The 22,406-nt window shown below is 46.0% G+C and overlaps 1 protein-coding gene across 1 annotated transcript in view; it reads right to left on the bottom strand.

The window, feature by feature from the left end:
- Window positions 1-8,675: 8,675 nt before the first annotated feature.
- Window positions 8,676-22,406, bottom strand: part of TMEM26 (transmembrane protein 26) — a 29,203-nt gene continuing 15,472 nt past the window's right edge. Inside the window, exon 7 of the mRNA XM_032952025.2 lies at window positions 8,676-20,205. Coding sequence (XP_032807916.2) covers window positions 19,909-20,205 — 297 coding nt within the window. The 3' untranslated portion in view covers window positions 8,676-19,908. The remainder of the gene's footprint in view (window positions 20,206-22,406) is intronic.

Raw genomic sequence — 22,406 nt, 5'->3', positions numbered from 1 at the left:
ACTGGAACCGCATCGCACCAATCACCCCGGCGCATGTGTCGGTAACACACCCCCCCCCCCCGAGCTGTGCTACGAACCTGGAAACCAAAGGGGTTGAATTCCTCCGTCAACGCTGAATTCTCTCCGAGACCTTGGGCCAGCCATCGTCGTGCTGCGGCTGAGCGGCGTCGCTGGAACTCGAGCCGGGCCCGACTCCCTCTGACCGCCAGGCCGGTTACGCGGAGAGGCATTCAGCCGACGTTGAATCGGAATAAAAGTGCTGGGGGGTGGGCGCTTTGTAAATTCTCACGAATAGCGTAAAGCCGTAGTCGAGTCCTCGCGAAGGCCCCCCCTTGTTGTTGTCTATGAGAGCCTGTCTTTTTGTATTTACAATTCTGACTTGTACACTTGTGTTGTGGCCGAAACGTCGTGATTTTTGTTGTTTTATTTTTTACCTACGTGACTTTACCGAATAGAACCAAAGAGTATGGATCCTTGCAGTCACGAAAGCTTCAAATCTAGAATTCTGACTTGGGTTTATGGACGACAGGTCTCGCGTTAAATTTCGATTTAAAGCTTTCGTGACTGCAATGATTCTTTGGTTCTTTCGGTAAAGTCACGTAGAATGAGAATAAAATAATAAATTGATAAAATAAAATAAATCAATTTATTATTTTATTCTCATTCTACGTGACTTTACCGAAAGAACCAAAGAAGAGGTCTCGCGTTAATTATGGAACTTTGTGCAGTTGCATCCAGGCGGGCAAGTCGAGAGCCCTACGGTTGTGATGTGTGTGGGTCTGTCGAGAACGCAGGTGCAGTTCAGGGACAGGTAATTGAGCTCTCTGTGCATATTTCTTTTTTACTGAGCTTCCAATTTCTGTTATGTAGGGGGTGGCGATGATAGGTGTTGCATGTCCAGTATACACAGATGAATGCTGGCTCGTAACAAAAACATATTGGGAATTTAGAACTTTGTTTGAAATAAAGTGAGCAAAACTTTGTTCGGAACATCTAAGTGACTAACATTTGTAAGGCTTTTGATTGATGGATAGCACATTTGCTGTAATTGCTTTCAGACAGAATGTGTTGTAACGTTTCACAACCAACTTGTCATCTCATGATTCACGTACAGCGGCGAATAATATTCACCATTTAACAGATGTATATGTTGTTTTAAACATTGGATTTTGTGACAGCAATATCGTTGAAGTCTTTGTAGAATAGAAGGTGAAGCCTACACCCCTGGGGATAAAATTCTAAAGTATATAAATGTTACGTTAATCTGAAAGGTGATTAAAAATAACTACACTTCAAAATGTGTGTGGAAAACCGCAATGGCATTATAGGCGTATTTTGAAACGATGGTTTGAGTTGTAAATGATGGCGATCTCAGAAACTCAAGATATCCCAGCTAATGTACAAAGCTTTGTGGCTAAAACAAATAGTTGTCATAACCATGTGTACGCGAGCGGTTTAGAATTAAATCAAAATGTACCTTGTTGCGTTTTTTTGTTAATTCGTCTTAGCACGACATGATATCTCTCTTTTATTCTAATTCTTCTTGTGCTTTTGTCTGGGCACGAGTCCGTGTCTGGCGCTAGTAACGTCGACGCTTTAGCACCGGATTTGTCGATGAATGGGCATGCGTCCGTGAAAAGCGATTCGTCCCACCCGATCTTTCGTCACCGCCGCCAGCTGAGCAAATGTTGAGCTGTAATTAAACGCGCACTGCCAGACACGTGAAAAAACATAATACACATACGTAATGTTATTGCTTTTTACGTAAATTGACATCCAGAACTAACGGTGTATTTGGTGATTTTGCGTTGGCAGTGGTGCACAAACACAATTAACAACAACAAACCTTCTTTAGTTATTTCGGTAAAGTCACGTAGAATGAGAATAAAATAATAAATTGATAAAATAAAATAACACAATAAAATTCTCACGACGTTTCGGCCACAACACAAGCGGCCTTCATCAGGTGAAGGGACGAGACTGTGACAGGGTCGTCAACAACACTGTGGCCTTAAAAGAAAAATAATATAATCTGAGACGTTTCGTGGAAACTGGCCCTTCTTCATAACTCGTAAATGCTTCATAGCTCATTAATGTTACGACGAAGGGCCATTGCCTGAAATGTCACCGGTAATGATATATATATAGTTTTAAGGCAGTGTTGTTATCAGGTGTGATTTTTTTTTCCATAACGAACAGTGGCGTGTTGATTGCAACTCGTCTGTCCAGAGGGTGGGGTTGGTGGATCGCGCAAAGGTCGAGCCACTGACCCTGTCGCAATAGCCTGGCGTTTCCCTGCTGCTGGTCCTTCACCAATTAAATGTGCACAGCCAGATCAGCGGATGGCGACTGTCTTTATATATATGTGTGTGTGCATCTTATTCCCAAGGGTGCAAACTGGCCATATAACTCGATTGTGCTACACAAATCAACCGTGGCTCTGACCATTGTTCAGTCATGAGCAATATTGTAACAACGGTAATTACAACAATAATGGCGACTGATCATCTTCATTGCAATGCATAATGTCAGGAGTCTTTCTTTTTTCAATTCCTGTGCATATGTCCCAGACGTATTCCACCACAGTGTCTGAAGTGCTGTGTGGAGCGAGTCTGTGCTCACTAAAATGTTGTTCAACCTTGGCCTAAAAACCATCGTGTGTGTTTTTTGTTATCCGCCAATGCATTAGCGTTCACTTTTGTCATGGTTTTTTATGCTTTTCAAGTGGCATAAACATACCGTGTTGTTTCTCCACATCTGAAATGGCGTGCGAGTTGAATAACGGGTGCATTGTTATTATATTTGGAGTGACACATCATTTCTGGCAAAGACTCCTACTAACTTGGAGGGGGCGATTTGTCTGCGTGTGTGACCTGGCAGGAATGTTCACTTAAAACACTCTCTGGCTGGCCAGCTCAAGCTTCCTGCCTCACGGATTTACAAATTCACTCGCACGCAGAGTCGAATATGACGGTACCATAAGCGATTCTGTTCCCCCCCCCCCCCACCCTGAGTCAGTGACTCGTTAGGAATGCGCACACTCGACAGGAAATATATCACTGCTCCATATCCAAAGAGCATGCTAATTTTTTGGGTGCATTATATATTCTGATATTTACAGAATGCCTGTGCCTGAGTACTGCTTTCATTAGCATGGTTAAGTGAGTATTATATGATTAACCTCATGTACAATGTAGGGATGGTGAAGTTCGATTTGTTTTTTTACAACTCTCCTTTGTTGTTGCTTCCGTGCTCGCTGGAGTGGTATTTTCCTTCTCACTTTGTTTTGTTTAGCCACGCAGAACATGGGTCCTAGAGAAAAGGGTCATGTTTTGTAACTTAAAGTGAAATAAATAACACGTTCCTTCGGAGTGGGCAGGTAGGAACTTGGTTGGACAGCGCATTCGTGCGATCCGTGTTGGATACCGTAGTCGTGTTGGAGGTTGCAGCTGTTACTATTGCATCTGATGATGATTCTTGATTTGTTGTTGATGTTGGTCTTTAAGTTCATGCAGCTGCTGCAGCAGGTCGCGCATGTTTAGCGTAAGCAGCGCACGCCAATCCGAAACCAAATATGATTTGCGTACGGAGGACATCAAACTTTGTTCAAGCTAAAAACAACACTCACCAAATACGGATAAAAAATTAGTGCCGAAACTCCAATTATGCGGATGGAATTACGGATATGCACGACAGACAAATAATCCCTGGTGGGCAGTGTGGAACCTGTTGTTCCTACCTGTATAAAATATACTATAAATGTAATGCATTGAGGGAGCACGCGTGTATTTCTTGTATTGCTCTCGCTAATTCTGCTGACTTGCCAAAGGAGAAGCCACCAACATCAAAATAATATTTTCCCTGCATCACATTCCAGAGACATCTCAATAAAAATAACAACAAGCTGCCCTTAACACTCAATTAGCTCAATGTATATTCTAATGTCATTTGAAATCCTACGTGGAAATATGCGTGTGTTTGTATTGCACTTGTTGCCATTGCATCCAACGCCTCGAGGCTTGCGTGGGTTTCTTGTCACCGTCGTCGTCATCTGCAGAGTGGTCTCGTCGGCTCGCAATCCCAGCTGTGTCTGCGCTACGCGCCCCGGCTGTAAGCTCTTGTATGCTGGCACCGTGGGTTTTAGCGCGTCCGCTGGAGAGATGCCACCGCGGGCCACCGATGCATCGTAAGCGACTCGACAAAGTCGAATTCGTCGCCCATTAAACGGAGAATAAAACAGAGAGAGAGAGGGCTTTGTGAAGGATTTGCGTGTTTCCTTGCAAACCGTGGACGACTTCCTCTGACCCGGCACCAATGATAGAAATTGGCAGAGTTCCGTGACCATGCCGCAGTCAATTTGCACACCTTTGGGAATGGGAGAGCACTTAGAAACAGCTTTTTAAAATAAATATTTTAAAACGGGCAAGGTTGGTAGTGGGGGGGGGGTAACAGGGTTCTGTTGTATTACAGTTTCTTCTGAATTTGCTCTGTAAATGGTAGGACAGCAAGGCATGAGCCGTTGCATCGTTTGGTGATAAACTCATGGGCACGGCTACAATGTGGGACGCGTGTGTTAGCAACGGTGTGTGTGAGAGTTAAAGGTAACCGTGCCAACCTTCAAAGGTGCTCGCTAACAGCACTTGCCCCAACAGTCTGTTCAGGTTATACGGGGGGCCTTTGTCTTTATGGGGAGTGGAGTGTAGCGGTTAGCGCGCTGTGCTAGAAACCCGGCGACCCAAGTTCGATTCCCTCTCACGGCCAACACCAGTGACGATTATATCTGAACCGTGTCCCGGTCCTGGGCCTCCCCTAGGTCGACTCAGCCTCAATTGAGTACTTGGTGCAGTGTGTAAACATCGCCACTGAGGAGACAAAGGCGGCCGGGCGTAGTGCTGTCCACCCAGCACCCCCTTGTGTGCCGTGCCGGCCTTCAGGTGCTCGCTAACAGATCAAAGTGGCAGCCCTGCATTATTAGCTCGCTCACGCCACTGCTCAGGCAAGTAGTCCTTGGGCCAGACCAGATATCGGTACCACCCAAGGTGGCCATACTTCAATGGTGCCATTTTATTTGTTACACCAACAGAGGTAAAATAATACACGATAACCTTTCCAAATTAGCAGCCGTTTAATTTTTCTCGCAGGAAACCTGTTTTTGCACCTATCACAATCACGCTTATTTGCCCGGACGTTACAAATACAACATTCCAACACCTCTACTGTTACTTAAGACAATAAATAATTTACAGAATGGATGTTTGTCCCCAAGGCATGAATTTCATACATATTCTTGCATTTATTCACGCCTGTCCTTCAATGTCAGTGACTTAGTTAAGTCTGTAATAGATTTGCGCTATCTGTTTTCCTTCTGTTTCTCGCAGCTTGTTTGCTCATGATCATTTACTGGCAGGTGAGACAAGTCCTGGTGGTTCTGTATTATTTCTGTTCAGTAAAGATATCTGAAGTGCTAACTTTACTCTCAATGTATTGTTAATGCACCTGTTAAGATTATTAGTTAAGGCCATGTACTACAGGCAAAAATAATTATTTTTGTTCACTTTATCAATTTTTATACTGTATTTTTTTATATTTTGCTTCGAGAAATTGTAAACTTTCATAACATGCACACAATTTTTTATCATGAATTATTACCAATAACAAAGTTATTGGTAATTATTACCAATAACAATATTGGTAATAACAAAGTTATTGGTAATAATTTATTATTAAAATCGTAAAAACGAACAAACTCGCCAAGAAAACGAAGCAATTTGTTTCCGCATTTTCAGAAAGAACCGAGTTGAATTGCACATCATTGAAAAGTTTATCCTCTGGCGCAGATGTCTAGCTTAATCATATATGGCTATTTACTTTGCTGTCATGGCAACAAGAGGGGGAACTCAAGTATAACTCTCAAATCTCATTGCTACCAAGCGTTACAATGCCAGAACTGCCAGTGTGATGTTTGGTAGTTTTTCAGTAATAATGCCCATTCCATCGTTCCGGACGCCTGTCATAGGGCATGGGTATTAAAGTCATGGTAACTACGACTAAGCTGACACTCCGCAAAGGTTATCAGAATATGTCCCACACACATGGAGAATTACAAAAATCATTACTCAACTTATTTTTTTTGGTCTGGGCCCATGGACTAAAGGGCCTTCACTCGAGTGAGCTCTCGAGGGCCCTTTCTAAGAGGGTGGTTTAACTCCACTCGTCCACGCTCGTGTGCATCTATGTTTAGGACTTTATACGTGGGCCAGTTTTTAGTTTCGCACCGAAATCGAACGTCAAGTTGTCGGATGTTTGAAGAAGGGAGGCAAGAGAGCGATTATTTTTATTATTTTGTTTTACACCTATAGCCCAAAAGGGGGTTCGTTGGATTTCCTAAGCCAATCGTGTGTTGTCTTGCTCTGCAGCCCTTCTACTCATATTGACCTGATCGTGCTGACCCCCTGACACTGCACAGTCGCATTGGGATTCTTGCGATTACTCGTTGATACTCATTCTTTATTATTCCCATGTTATTGCATTTAAACGAATTCGTATAAAGATGCACCGTGTGGCTTTCACAGACTGCTGGGGCTGTCAGTGCTGTTAGTTGCGCAGCGCCTATGAAAGCCTGCACTGCGCACACGAGGGGTGGGTTGGTCCAGCACCACGCCAGACCGCCTTTGTCTCCCGAGTGCCGATGATTACACATCAGGTACTCTTTTGAGGCTTAGTCGACCTAGGGGAAGCCCCGGTTTTAGATGATCACTGATGTTGCTGGCCGTGAGCGGGAATCGAACTCGAGTCGCTGGGTTCGTAGCGCACTGGCTAACGCGACCCTATCGCTCCCCACATATATACAGTACTGCAGACAGGCATACGTTTTCACGAACGGGGAAAATCATTTGAGAACAAGACACCGCCAAGTAAAGCCCTACTCTTCTCGTGTTTGGATATTTGTGAAAGCCCTGTCGTATGCAGAGGAGGTCAAGGTGTCTCAAGGATTAAAGAAGCACGGGGAGGTTACCGCATCTCCATCGACGGCCCCGAATCAGCGGTGGGAATTCCACGTTGTGACGGAAGGGGCCCATTCTTCCCAAAGGACAACTACTGAAGGTGACATGTTATGGAAGGGATATAAGAAGGAAGACAACATTCTGAATGGGCCTTACTTGGTAAAAATAAAAAAAAATAAGTAGTTTTTAGTTTAGAAAAGCCTCGTCCGTCACACCACCCCGCACCCCACCATCGCAAGTCAGCTGGCATCTTCCTGTGTCTCCAAAATCGCGTCTGCAGAAGCTTAATATTGGTTCACCCCCTAAATGCCCTCTCGTAACATGTGCCATTGTTGCCGACCGGAAGCATAATAAAGTATATTTGTTCTTTTAATTGCCGTCGGGTTTTCTTTGTGTTTGTCTCTGTCCACGTTAACGCTGTTGATGTTTCGGTAAAGTCACGTTATTATTTTATTGTTTTCCTTCAACGTGACTTTACCGAAAGAACCAAGAATATGCTGTTGATGTTGTTTATTAACAGGTCTTTGCGTTTCTCCAATAGCACGTACTTCGGAAGTGAGTGTGCAATTGGCTGATCTGTAAAGAATTGTAATTTCCAAAGTGAAAGGTCTCGCTCGCATCGAAAAAAGTGTCGTATTTAACAGGACGGGCTTCAAATAACCATGGAATGCCCCTGCTACCCCGGTTATCTTGAGCTGCCAACCTTATGACGTGCAGCTACGTGTAAACATCACGATTTTGTTACAGAGGTCACGCGGTAGTCACAGATTATCGTCAGTTTGAATGAAGTCCGAAGTAAATTTCTTGTAAATGGCTGTTGGAAATCGTAATTACATGGAAGCGTAGTAATAGGTTTTACCCTTTTAACTGGCACAAAAACTGACACCTTTATTCAAGGCATCATGTTTGCAATAACCACAACACAAGCAGTCAAAATGCAAACAAAAGAGACAACTCTGATAATAATATGCACTGTCCTTGAATTTGATTGGTCCACACCAGAGACGGCTTTCTTTAGAGCCTAGTCTCCACTGGTGTTGGACCAGAAGACGCCAAAAGGCGTACAACTCAAAAACAGCGCACTATCAGAGTATTGAGGGCTCGGGGTGAGCATTTACATTATGAGACCTCCTTTGCCAGAAACAAGATATAGGAATAGGTTTTACCCTTTTAGCTGGCACAAAAACTGACACCTTTATTCAAGGCATCATGTTTGCGATAACCACAACACAAGCAGTCAAAATGCAAACAAAAGAGACAACTCTGATAATAATATGCACTGTCCTTGAATACATGGAAGCGATTTAGGGATGACCTGTAACGATAAGCCAGCCCTGGAAACCATGAGCAGTCGGCCCGTGGAGATGCAGAGAAGAGACACGGAGATGCGCACACAATCACACCTCCGATTAGACACAGTTGGCTACGTACGGTGCAAAAGAAGTTCTACACACAATGCACTCTCCTATGGCCTGCTTAATGCTAAACGCAGGGGCCAACTAAGAAGAAGGGCGCCGAGAGAATGACGTTTTCTTAATTACTGTGCCGACCCGCATCTGGGCAGTCTTACAGCGCGTTACTCAGCGTGAATTTCCCACCGCATTGCGTGGGGGCCTCGCGTGCGATCTGGACCTTGCCGCCCGACTTGCTGGAAGGGATGAAGATCGACAATGAATTCAATCGGCTTTATTTCGCACTTAAGGTTCTTTCGTTCCAGCCACCGACAAGAGTGGACACCTCCGATGAAAACGGTTGGCTACGTACGGTGCGAAAGAAGTTCAACACACACGTCTGGCTAAAATTAAGCCAGTGGTTTCTCAACCTTGTTTGGCTACTGTACCCCCTTGTTGAATTTGGTTCCAACCGACTAGTACCCCCCTTGCCTGACCCAACATGGTTCTGAGAAATAAATGTACGAGTAATGAACATCAATCTTTCAACCAATTGTCATTTTTTTGCGATATCCTAACTACTGAGTAACTGCAAGCGAATAAAAAAAAAAATTCACCAGACGCTTATTCATGCGTGAGGTCACTTGTTCTCGCTCGCTGGTTACTCTTGGAAACCACATTGCTTTTACAATCAATGCGTTTAGAAAGGTGTTTTGCATCGTTATAGGTTGCGCTCTGGATTTTAAATTGTATCGTAGTTATTTTATATTGCCAGATTCATACGTCATTATTCACCAACGACTCTCGTGTACGATGTGTCACACATTTTATGCATCACCTCGCGTGCCCCCTGGGACACTGCCACGTACCTCCAGGGGTCCGCCGCGCGCCCGCGCTTGAGAACCAGTGTGGACTTGCCACGTTCAGGGCCTTTTGATATTCTCTTGCAAGGGGCCTTATGGGCGGTGAGGCTGCATCAGCTGCACGAGTCATGACAATCTCTGTACATATCGCCCACAGTAGGTATTGGCCGTTGCTTGAAATCATTTCCACAACGCTCTTAAAACGTAATTTTAAAACACTATTGCTATAAGTTGTGATGAGCCATGGTTACTGGCAGCGGTATTTCGAGTATGTTGAGCTTGTTTCGCACCGTACGTAGCCAACCGTGCTAATCGGAGAACGGGGGAAGACATTAAACAATACAAACATCAGTTCTAGATAAGTTTTACATCGAGTAACTCCGAATGTCAACATATAAAATAAAGTCTGTGTCCGCCCAATGAGACATACTGCTGCAAGTAAAGGGGGGTGATAACAAGTGACACCGATAGTTTGCACTGTTTAGGGGCATTCCACATCTTTATTAAATGTAAAACATCCGTGCTTACAGAAGTATCATGATCTTTAGTCCTATTTATGCAAGGCATTACATGGTGTTGCAGTGCAAATATGGATGTACATGTTATCCTGATGTTAATGATGTTGACCTGCCTTGTATTTTGTGCCGAAAGTCTAAAATTGACAGCGTGTACGATTCATTGCGCATACCAGTGCTGTAGAAATGGCGTTAGCAAAAATGGCGAAACATTCTCCATCTTTGCCACGGTATAGATCACTGGCTGTGTGGGAACTGCTTCCTTTGTAGGATCTTACAGAAGGTCAGAAAAGCTGGCTTCTTCCTACACACACACACACACCAAATTTTGACATCTGCTAAGCGAAATGTTAACGCCTCGAGATGGTTTAGTAGAAGACAATGGTTCGAGACGAAACAAACATGCGTGGAATTAAGCCCTTAACGTCTTAGAATAGCCACAGTTTCCTTTCCGGAACATGATCCGTAAAATAGGAGGAAGCGTCATCACCCATGCTTCTCCCAGGAATTGCTCTCCGATACCGTTTAGCCGCCGATACTTTTGCCACCATGGCCAGACGCTAAAAATGTGATGATTATTTTTTTATCCCAGCATTTCATCTTGACAGCGACAAGGAGACATCAAGGCAGAATTTCGACAGCACTTGAAGGTAACCACCGTGATGAAGTGAGCTGCCACGTTCCTCTCAATATACCACTTTGCCTTACTCAGCATCACCAGCTGATGGCTGACTTATTTATAATTGTTGTGGTTAATTATTCATTGAGGATAGTAACAACAACAACAACGGAAACTCAAGAGACTCGTCAATAACACTGCGGCCTTAAAATAAATATATATATATAATCAATGGCCCTTCTTCATCGATAACGGCACAGGTCTGCCTTGCGTGTTGCATGCACAGCCCTCGTGCAACATGCGCAGCCCTTCTGTTCAGACATGCCTAGTTTGGCATAGAGAGAGACAGGGCCGACATGGGAGAAATTCTTATTGGCGGTGGACACAAACACTCTTTATAATCGTGTAGTTGTATTCGCCACGGGGGTTCATGCGAGAGTGATGCGCGTTCCAGGCTTTGAGTTAAAATTTACATTCGGCTATCCTCGCGGCAGCGGCTGTTTTTGGATGCTGGCCATCGAACACAGACGGCGGTCACTGCACCGCGCGCTTGCTGATGCGCTTCTGCGGCCGTCTGGAACACTCTTCCTTCCCATATTCGGAAGCCAGTGGAGCGATGCACTTGTAAAGCTAGATTTAACACTCATTTCTTTAGAACTGCTTTTTGTGTTTAGTTTGTCGTCCTTCCCCCCGCACCTCCAATTAGCACGGTTGGCTACGTACGGTGCGAAATAATCTTAAGATTCATACATGCAACGTTCCTCAGTGCTTCCAAAGAGAAAACTATCGATGCCCCGATAACCAGTTCTCAAACACATTGCTGGAATGCAAAAGCATGGGACGGGAGGATAAAGAGACGAACCACCGCCGCTTGAAGTCGAACAGCAAAGCCCTTTTGGGACCCACGGCGCTTCACCATTGACAGTGCAACTTCAGAACCCCGGTGACAGCGCTCGAAAATCCGAAAACGGAGTTCACAAGAAGTCACAAAACACCCTCCTCGTGAAAGACCTCGCCGTGACACAGGGCCCCGCAACCGGGCCCATGCCGCATCTGCACACAAACACACTGGCAGACGTGGACTCCGGATGGGTGCACAAACGGAGAGTACAAACTCAAATGTATTCACGCAGAACTCGTGGCGACACGAGCTTATAGCGACTCGAGTGCCTCGATTCACACGAAAGATACACGAAGGTGGTGTCGTGACACCCGACGCACTGCTCCGCTGCACTGCGGACGCAACCATCTGGCTCGAAGACCTCAGTGTCACATCACGGATGTTGCTCAACATCAAACATCGGCCATACGAAGAAGAAGAAGGAGCAGGAGCAGATGAAGCTTCGGAGATCTGACGGGTGATTTCGTCTTCGGCATTGTCTGTGCATCAAGTATTAAAAAACAAATTCAAGGTGCTGAACGCTGCTGGTTAAATGATCGGGAGGGGCGCAGTTCTATGCAAGTTGGAATCTCCCCCCCCCCCCATCCAAACCCCCCGCTCATCCCACATCGAATGTGAAGAATGAACGCCGTTACTCTAAATCTGATCCGTACTCAACGACGATTCAAACTTGGGCCCATATTCTGCTCTGACCATTCGCATCATCGCTAACTTTTATTGGCGATGATGCTGCTGCCGATCGTGCCCCTGCGGCTCGACCATTCGCGGTTGACCGCGAGATTCCTGTAATCATGTGATGCATCGCAATTGCACTGCTCGCGATGATGCTGCTGTCGGGAGAGAACAACACGCGTCTCCGTCTCGTCTCCCATCTCAGTCTCCCATCTCCGTCTCGTCTTCCATCTCAGTCTCCCATCTCCGTCTCGTCTCTGTCTCGTCTCCGTCTCAGTCTCTATCTCCGTATTGTCTCCGTCACGTCTCTGTTTAATCTTCATCTCTGTCTCGTCTCCGTCTCGTCTCCGTCTCGTCTCTATCTCAGTCTCGTCTCTGTCTCGTCTCCATCTCAGTCTCGTCTCCGTCCCCGTCTCGTCTCTGTCTCGTCTCCGTCTCGTCTCCATCTCAGTCTCGTCTCCGTCCCCGTCTCGTCTCCGTCTCGTCTCCGTCTCGTCTCCATCTCAGTCTCGTCTCCGTCCCCGTCTCGTCTCCGTCTCGTCTCCGTCTCGTCTCTATCTCAGTCTCGTCTCTGTCTCGTCTCCGTCTCGTCTCCATCTCAGTCTCGTCTCCGTCTCGTCTCCATCTCAGTCTCGTCTCCGTCTCGTCTCCATCTCAGTCTCGTCTCCGTCTCGTCTCCATCTCAGTCTCGTCTCCGTCTCGTCTCTATCTCAGTCTCGTCTCTGTCTCGTCTCCGTCTCGTCTCCATCTCAGTCTCGTCTCCGTCTCGTCTCCCATCTCCGTCTCGTCTCCGTCTCAGTCTCTATCTCCGTCTCGTCTCAGTCTCTCTCTCTCTGTATTGTCTCTGTCACGTCTCTGTTTAATCTCCATCTCCGTCTCGTCTCCGTCTCGTCTCCATCTCCGTCTCGTCTCTGTCTCGTCTCCGTCCCCGTCTCGTCTCCGTCTCGTCTCCATCTCAGTCTCGTCTCTGTCTCGTCTCCCATCTCTGTCTCGTCTCCGTCTCGTCTCCATCTCCGTCTCGTCTCTGTCTCGTCTCCGTCCCCGTCTCGTCTCCGTCTCGTCTCCATCTCCGTCTCGTCTCTGTCTCGTCTCCATCTCCGTCTCGTCTCTGTCTCGTCTCCGTCCCCGTCTCGTCTCTGTCTCGTCTCCATCTCAGTCTCGTCTCCGTCTCGTCTCCCATCTCAGTCTCGTCTCTGTCTCGTCTCCCATCTCCGTCTCGTCTCTGTCTCGTCTCCGTCCCCGTCTCGTCTCTGTCTCGTCTCCCATCTCCGTCTCGTCTCAGTCTCTATCTCCGTCTCATCTCCGTCTCGTCTCCGTCCCCGTCTCCATCTCCGTCTCGTCTCAGTCTCTATGTCCGTACTGTCTCTTTCACGTCTCTGTTTAATCTCCGTCTCGTCTCCGTCTCTATCTCCGTCTCGTCTCCGTCCCCGTCTCCATCTCCGTCTCGTCTCCGTCTCTATCTCCGTATTGTCTCTGTCACGTCTCTGTTTAATCTCCATCTCCGTCTCGTCTCTCCCAAGTGGCCCATCGTGGGTCCCCAGGCCACGCGGTGTTCCCAGCCTCACGTCAGGAGGCAGTGAAGTTCAGCCACGCAATGATTTTTCGTCCAATTAATTGACCCCTAACATGTTCTTCCTTTGCATATTAATTTATGTTTTAAATAAACCTTTAAAAATATATATACATTTTAGAGAATTAAATGGACAGGGGGGGGGGGGGTGCACAAGACATCTGGACCACCCTGTACTGTACACGTACAATTATGTACAACTGCGTAATGTTTTACATTCTAACTCTATACTCTTTGCTTCTTTCGCAAAAGCCACGTAGGTAGACATAACATAAAACAAAATAAAAAATAAAACAAATACAATTATTTATTATAATTTTCTTAAATTTTTTCTTCTCATTTCTTCAAATTATTATTAAAATCTATTTATAACTACGTCTAACTACGTCACGAAAGCTTCAAATCAAGATTAGATATTACTCGCATTTTGTATTGTTTCATGTGTTGGGTTCACGTTGGGTAACATAACACACAAGGGGTGGTTGGGTGTCGTATCACGAACCGTGAACCAAACCCACCTCTAGTTTTCCCCTTTTGCCTTCTGAGTTTTGCGGATCGCGGATTTTGTCGATTGCAGCGATTTTCAAGAACGCAACCCCCTGGCCGCGATTGTGCCCAGGGTTTTGTGTACAGTTCTTGAAAACAACTGAGTGACTGTTAAAGTCTGAGGCCGAGCTCAGGCGTGGTATGGGGCCGTCCATAAATGACGTCACGCGATTTTGGCATATTTTGACCCCCCCCCCTCGTCACACGGCGTCACAAAGAGTCAGACCCCCCCCCCTCAAATATGACGTCACAAAGCTCTGCCCCCCCCCCTTAAAACCATATTTCCATTATGAAAATAAAACATGCTTCAAATCGCTTTAAACTATTGTCATTGTCGTGCGTATTTAATGTGGCGCTGCACTCTGATGTTGGAAAGCTGAAATTTAGCATAAATTTCACTTTAAAATATTCAACGTATAACTAAAACTGCAGCTGTTTAGAATATTATATTGAAATTCTCTTATAATTATAAAATATTAAAAGTTATAATTATTTAAAATATACTTGAAACGTTGCAGTAGAACGAAGCAAAATGGAGAGTACAATTATAACAATCACATTCATTCCACAGAATGAAAGCCCTGGTAGAATCATTAAAATCAAAATGTTTAATAATCATTCAAATTTTTTACGAAATGTATGCTTCTCCATTCTCCCATGGAGAAGCAACATGCCTCTTCATGGATTAAATAAAAGGTGACCTTAGTCAATTTAAATAATCAAATAGTTAATAATGAAAATGTATCAAAATTAGTGTTGTTATAACAATTCTATTGTTTATATTTATTTAAAGTTGCGCATTTTGATGTGCCGTCACATTTCTCAAACACCCCCCCCCCCGTCACACATCGTCACAAATGTCTCACCCCCCTCCACTCCCTAGGTGTGTGACGTCATTTATGTACAGCTCCTATAAGAGGCCAATCAATATCCGAGACGTGACGAACAACACGGTCCTGAAGACGCCCGCTCAATCCTCATGCACGGGGCATTCTAAGCGTTTGGTTGCTCTTGGAAGGGATAAACCTCCGATTAGCGCAGCTGGCTACGTACGGAACGGAACAAAAGAAGTTCAACATACATACGAACAGAAGTCCGCTTTTTTTTACACGTTGAGCTGTATGTTCAATCGGATTGCCTGCAGCATAATTAATTTGCTTCAATGAGTGTCATTCGCTATTGGAGGCGGTAGAGACGCAAACCCCCTGGCCACTTCTGAGATGGTTGTAAATGCTGCTTTGAAGTCACGGTGTTGTGTAACCTGCCAGCTGATTTTTTTTTCATTTTTAAACGTGTAAAGACCGTTGCACGTAATTAATGCGTATACGGCAGAAGGCCCTCTGGTTGGAGTCTGTTTCTATATTCTCTCCATGTTCTTCATATGGGTTCCACCAGGTTTCCTGTCGAAGCGTTACAATATAAATAAAGTAAAAGCACACACACTCACACACACACAATGTATTCGGTGTTGTAATCTTTGGTTTTATTCGGTGAAGTCACGTGACTTTACCGAATAAAACCAAAGAGTGTGAATCCTTGCAGTCACGAAAGCTTCAAATCTATTCGGTGTTGGCCAAACGTCCCAGTGCTGGAGAATGAACCTCCCAATTGCAAACATGTGGGTTACAACAGCAGCAGCAACATCGCCATTGACTGCAAAATATTGGCAGGACCCCGCTTGAAAATTAGTCTTGAGACTCGGTGAGCCGTTCCTTGGTAAGCGATTTGCCGCGATTAAACAGGGGATACGAAGGAAATTGCTTGACACATCAGGCTCCCCAAGGAACAAAAACACGAGTTCACATCTCGGCTATGGTGATGATAATGATGATAGAATCACTGTCATGTATATTATCATTATAATCATGTACAACGATCATCAGAATTGTAGTGCAGTTCACCACAAAGGAGAACTCCTCTTTATCCATGGTGATGTGGGCAACCAATTTTGTACATCATTACCCGCGGAGTTATCCGTAATTTTACTTTTCTTATCCACGGGGTGAAGAATCACGGAAACCCCCACAGGTAATGGGATTAATTTTCAGTGCCGGCCCCCCTGTTATCCGTGAAAATATCGCGGGTAATAGAAGTATTTGATGCACATCAGGGGGATTAGCAGGCAATGTGCAATGTGCGGCGTTTAAATAACACACTGGCATGGAGACACATAGACACACGGAGACACACAGACACGGAGACACACAGACACGGAGACACAGACACGGAGACACACAGTCCACTCAGCTCCACATCCTCCTGTACCACATCACTCCATCTCTTTTCTAGCCCGTGTCGCGCCCGATTATCCCCCTCGATCCGGCCGAACAAAAGCTGTTTAGGCATGCAGTGGCTGGGCACGCGGGCTACATGGCCCAGCCAACGCAGCCTTGCCTGCCGGAGGAGCTCACCAATGGGACTTTGTCCAGATCTTTCAAGGATTTGTGAGCTCCTCAAACAATCCAGCCTGGTTAAACCCAGGATGGGTCGTAGGCAGGCCAGTCTAAATGTTTCTAACCGACAAAGATGTTCCATTAGGGGGGGTTCACGTTTCGCAAGCGTAGAGAAGGGAGGGAATGACTGTGGCCGAGAAGACCTGAAGCTTCGTGCGGAGCGACAGACCAGGTAGTTTCCACATAGCGTTATGCAACCGATGAAAAGATAATGCCGCTCGACTGATTCGGAGTGAGACCTCTGCTGTTAAACTGGAGCCGGTCATGAGCACACTGCCCAGGTATGGGAAACTCTCCACTATCTCCAAAACTGCCCCATCACCAATTAGGAGTAGTGGGGGTGGAGCGTCCGATGGTACAAAATACCCAGGCAGGTGCTTAGTTTTGGTGGGGCTGATAGTAAGGCCCCACCTCTTAATGGCAAGCTCCAGGTTCAGCAGCGCCTCCAACTCCTCCTCTGAGTGAGCAGCAATTACCAGATCATCGACATACATAACATGTTCTTTGGTTCTTTCGGTAAAGTCACGTAGAATGAGAATAAAATAACAAATTGATAAAATAAAATAACGCAATAATATTCTCACTTATTATTTCTACGTGACTTTACCGAAAGAACCAAAGAAGATTAATCCTTGCAGTCACGAAAGCTTTAAATCGAAATTTAAAAATACATAACATGGTTGAGCAATAGGGAGCCATCCCTTGACCGCACCCAGGCATCGATCAGCCTCCCATTGTATCTTTACCAGATGGAAATTCCTCTAGTATAGCTATTGAAGGCTTCACGAACTACGTGGTCGAAATAGATGTTAAATAATGTGGGAGCCAGAGGACATGGCCACGTAGTTTTACCCTGGCCCGCTCACCATCATGACGGTCCTTAATGATCATTAGCAGAGGGTCAGGGACTCTGAAAGCACGAAGAACAACCCAGAGCCCAGGGCTACTGATTGTATCATAGGCCTTGACCAGGTCAATAAAGCAGAGATGTAGGTCTTGTTGGAATTCCCTACACCTCTGCTTTAGCAGACGGACTGAAAATATGGCATCTGTGCAGGACCGCCTTTTTCTGAAACCGCATTGGGGCTCCGCAAGTCTCTCAGCGTGCCTAGCAAGGCGATGTTGAATAATCCTTGCCAGGACCTTTCCCGGTACACTGAGGAGTGAGATGTCCCTGTAGTTGTTACAGTCTGTGCGGTCCCCCTTCTTAAAGAGGGGGGTCACCAGGGCATCCTTCCAGTCCTGCGGAACCCGTCCAGTGGTCCAGACTGTTGTTATGATGTAATGTAGGGCAGTTTGTGCACAAACGCCACCCTCCCTCAGCATTTCGCTTTGGAGATCATCTCTTTCCGGTGCCTTTTCTGGTCTAAGTCTCTGGATCGCCTTCAGTACTTCCTCAACAGACGGCACTTTAGCCAGCCAATCACAGGGGGTGACTTCTTCTTCCAATACATTAGGCACCGCAGCCTCGGCAGGGTCATCCCCACTTTGTCCCACGTCTTCCAGGCAGGGGAATTTCCCCTCCCCCAGGACCTCACAGAAAGGCTCAGCAAATCTGCGAACCTGTTCCTGGGGGTCGGAGATTGGATCACCGTTCTTTCCCCTAATGATGGTAATAGGTGTGGCGCTGCAGGTTACTTTTTTGATGGAGTTAAAGAGCAATTTGTGATCGACAGTCATTGAGGCAGACTCCATCTCCTCAACAACCCGCGACCACCACCCATCTTTGCAGTGCCTCACGGCTCTCCAAACCTCTGAGCGAAGGCTACGGTAAGCCTCCTCATTCTCTGACGTGGGATGCTGTAGCCGGTGGGAGTGGGCCTGTCGCTTTTTGTCAGCCAGCCTGAACACCTCCTCTGTCAGCCAGGGTCTCTGGGGAGGTCTGGACCATGTACCCAAAGCAGCCATTGCAGCTGCATGAGCCACAGTCCTAAACCTCGCCCATTTCCCCTCGACATCAGGAGGAGTAATGGAAGATGCCAACCCCAGTTACAAGCGATGATGAAATTTTTGCTTGCAACTTTCATCAGCTAGCTGAGACACACAGACACACAGACACGTGTCTGTGTGCGTATCCCTATCTTTGCATACGTCTCGTGTCTGTGCGTGTGTCGCCCTGTCTCTGTGTGTTCATGTCTCTGAGTGTGTTCGTGTCTTTGTTAGTGTGTTCGTGTATGTGTGAGGGTGTTCCTGTCTCTGTGTGTTCGTGTATCTGTGTGTCCCCGTGTCTCTGTGTGTGTCTCCGTGTCTCTGTGCATGACTGTGTCTCTGCGAGTGTCTGCGTTGTCTCCCTGTCGAAGCAAGTACTGCCCGTGCAAATGCTTTGATTGTGGCCATTTTTGTTTGAAGCGCGATTAATCGCAGATATTAGGAATTAAATTCCAAACAACTCCTCTTATTCGCAAAACAATCACAAGTATTAGGAAGCCGCTTTGCTACGCATTATGGGTACAATCGTAGATCATACGAAGATATAGGCCCATGCATATAATAGAAGCTTCACAGGCCCTATAGGTGCCGTGGATAATTATCCTATTACCCACGACTTTCTATCATAATAGAAGTCGTGGGTAATAGGCCCGCGGATAAGAGAGGTTCTCCTTTATTTAAATTAAAACTAATGTAGATACTTTGCCTACAAAATATAGATACTTGCCTACAAAATATATTTTTTTTTGTTACCGGTTTATTGCGAAGTAGTAACGTTTGACCCCGGGGAAAAACCTTTGATCCGATTGTAACGTTTCACGGCTCAAGCGGGTACTAAAACCAGAGCAATTCGGTCGTCCATTGCCATAGCACTCTCGCCTGAATCGTCCCACTCTTGCAAGATAACTGTGACAGGGTCTTTAAAGTCTTTTCTTCCCCCCCCACCCCCAGCAGACATCATGCGTTTGCAAATTCCCCGCAGGCGTCCGGCATGCGGTCGCGGTAAAAGTAACACCTTTGTAGCGAGAGTCTGCGCACCAACTGACCGACGCTAAACGCAATCAGCTATTGCCTTCCTGTCGTGAAACTTGAAGTTCGTGGTCATCCGTCAGTTAAGGGCACCACGGTAACGAGATGTTAGCTACCTCGCCCGGTGTACAGGAGGTCGTCGTGGGTTCGATCCCGACCATGACGCCTGTTGTATATTCGGAGTTTGCGGTGTCTCTCTCTCTCTCTCTCCCGGTGTTCGCGTGGATTTTATTATCTGGGTCCTCCGGTTTTCCCCTCCACACTTAGAATCAACAACACGCGTTCAGAGCATTCGACTACTGCCATACGTGTCCAAGTGTTAGCCAGGGTCGGATCTGAAAAATAAGCTACACAGCTCGGTGGGGCTTACACCTGGTAAAATACAAAAAAATAGTAAAAAAAAAGTTTGGGTTTTATTAGGGACATTCCCTCATTTTCTCGCTGTTCGAGGCTGAAATGGTCATGGTGAAGGAGTCGTCCGTGGCGAGCGTCCTCGCGTCGCTGGGGACCTCTCCGGAACTCTTCCCCTCCTGCCGCCCCCGCGGCGACGGCGCGGCCGCGGGGGCACTGAGGCAGAGCGCGCGGTAGTCCCCGTAGATGACCACGAGGCGGTAGGCCTGCAGCATCAGCACGAGCACGTTCTTGATGGTGAAGAAGATGAGCATCTGCATTTGGTCGAGGACTCCGAAGTGGATGAGCAGCAGCAGCCGAACCTGCACGGGACCGCAGGAGACGTGCGGTTAGCGGAGATGGGCAACACGCTTTGAAGTCACCGCAGTGTAATGCCATCGCAGGTGCGCACTGTCAGTGCCGGATGATCCGAGTAGCAAAAGTAGCTACTTATGTAGTAGCTACATATGTAGTAGCTACATATGTAGTAGCTACTTATGTAGTAGCTACTTATGTAGTAGCTACTTATGTAGTAGCTACTTATGTAGTAGCTACTTATGTAGTAGCTACTTATGTAGTCGCTACGGGCCCTGTACTTTCAAGGACCCCGCGCTAAATGCTTTCAAGCTATCAATTCCGGTGCAGTGATTCTGCACTTGCTCTATTACTATAGTACTATACCGCCTTCAAATTTTATGAACGACTGGGTGTTTAAGGTTAGCGATTTGTCGTATTATCTGGCTGTATAGCAAATAAAAAATACAATTATTTTACTATACAATATAAACATTTGTATACTCATTGGTTCTTTCGGTAAAGTCACTTCTCAGGTTTGTTGAGTTCGTGTCTCCCATCTTCTTGCTGTATTTGCCTCCGTGCAGTTTGCCTTACTCTCTGTGCTCTGTGTGTGATGTCCCTCTGTGTGTTCCCTCGCTATGTGTTTTGGCCCATTTTCACCTGATGATGAGCGCTTGTGTTGCGTTCGAAACGTCGTGATTTATTAAAATTTTATTTTATTTGTGATTTATTTAAATTTTATTTTATTTCTACATACGTGACTTTACCGCAAGAACCAGTGAGTATAGTAATTCCTGCAGTCACGAAAGCTTCAATTCTAAATTTTGATTTAAAGCTGTCGTGACTGCACGAATTCATATCCTTGGTTCTTTCGGTAAAGTCACGTATTGTTTCCCTTCTACGTGACTTTACCGAAAGAACCATGAATATGCTTCAATTCTAGTTTTAAAAATTGTTTTTATTTTTACGTTTTTTTTTTAATTTAGGGTCCCTTTATAACATATGCTACAGGCCCCACACTAGCTTAATCCGGCATTGCGCACGGTACCAATCAACCGTGTGTCTCGTGTAATCCCTCGCCCATCGGTTGCTTTAAATACACTTTGTTGAATCAGGTTCATTATTTAGACCATAGGAGGAATCCGCTGAGCTGTGAAGCGCTTTTTCCACGGATGTCCAGCAGGGGCACGGGGAGTCAGCAGCTGAGGTGTTGACCCAGGTCTCTTTCGAGACCAGCAGAGGAAACTGCCCCACCCCCGGCGAGAAAACGGATTTTGTCGCAACCACAGCAGATATTTATGGAAGGCACCGGCATCTATTTTTAAACCAGTGTCCTTGACAGACAATGCGCCTGCCACTCACGACCACTGCTGGCTGGTGGAGGGAGGGCCCCATTCTTTATGCGTGGCGCTGAGACCACTTTACTCGACTGCGCCCGTCGATGATTTATTCAGGTGGAATTTCGGCTTGAACGTTGAACTGTGAGCAGCTCAACGTTCAAGTCCACCCTTGTGCGGATTCACGAGCAGGCATTGTGCGTGTGTGTGTTGGTTTGTGTTGTGTTGGATTGCATTATTGGATTGTGTTGTTGGTTTGTGTTGTTGGATTGTGTTGTTGGTCTGTGTGTTGGCTTGTGTGTCAGTTTGTTGTTGGTTTGTGTGTTGGTTTGTGTGTTGGCTTGTGTGTTGGTTTGTGTGTCAGTTTATTGTTGGTTTGTGTGTTGGCTTGTGTGTCGGTTTGAGTGTTGACTTGTGTGTTGGTTTGTGTGTTGGCTTGTGTGTTGGCTTGTGTGTCAGTTTGTTGTTGGCTTGTGTGTTGGCTTGTGTGTCAGTCTGTTGTTGGTTTGTGTGTTGGCTTGTGTGTTGGCTTGTGTGTCAGTTTGTTGTTGGTTTGTGTGTTGGCTTGTGTGTCAGTTTGTGTGTTGGTTTGTTGTTGGTTTGTTCGCGTGACATCTATAACCTAATTCATGTGGTGGTAAGAAGTCAATTTTTAATGAACTTTCTGCACAATTCAACCTCTTATCAGTGCCTACCTTATTACAGACCAATTCAGACCTTATTGGTCACCCCGTGCCCCTTATAAATCTCAACGTTCATCCTCCAAAGTCCCATCACAAGGGAGAAACACAAACAAATACACATTTGTTTTGCCCATATTAAAACAGTTGTATGCCCTGTGGACCTAAAAACTGAATGTCCCTGTTCAAGAATACGGGTAAACCGTATGG

This window comes from Petromyzon marinus, chromosome 11 (assembly GCF_048934315.1).
Source record: "Petromyzon marinus isolate PM22_M1 ecotype Great Lakes invasive population chromosome 11, UKy_Petmar_22M1.pri1.0, whole genome shotgun sequence".
Classification (NCBI taxonomy): Eukaryota; Metazoa; Chordata; class Hyperoartia; order Petromyzontiformes; family Petromyzontidae; genus Petromyzon; species Petromyzon marinus.
Note: the sequence above shows the minus strand (reverse complement) of the source record. Positions and strands in the feature narration are given on the sequence as shown.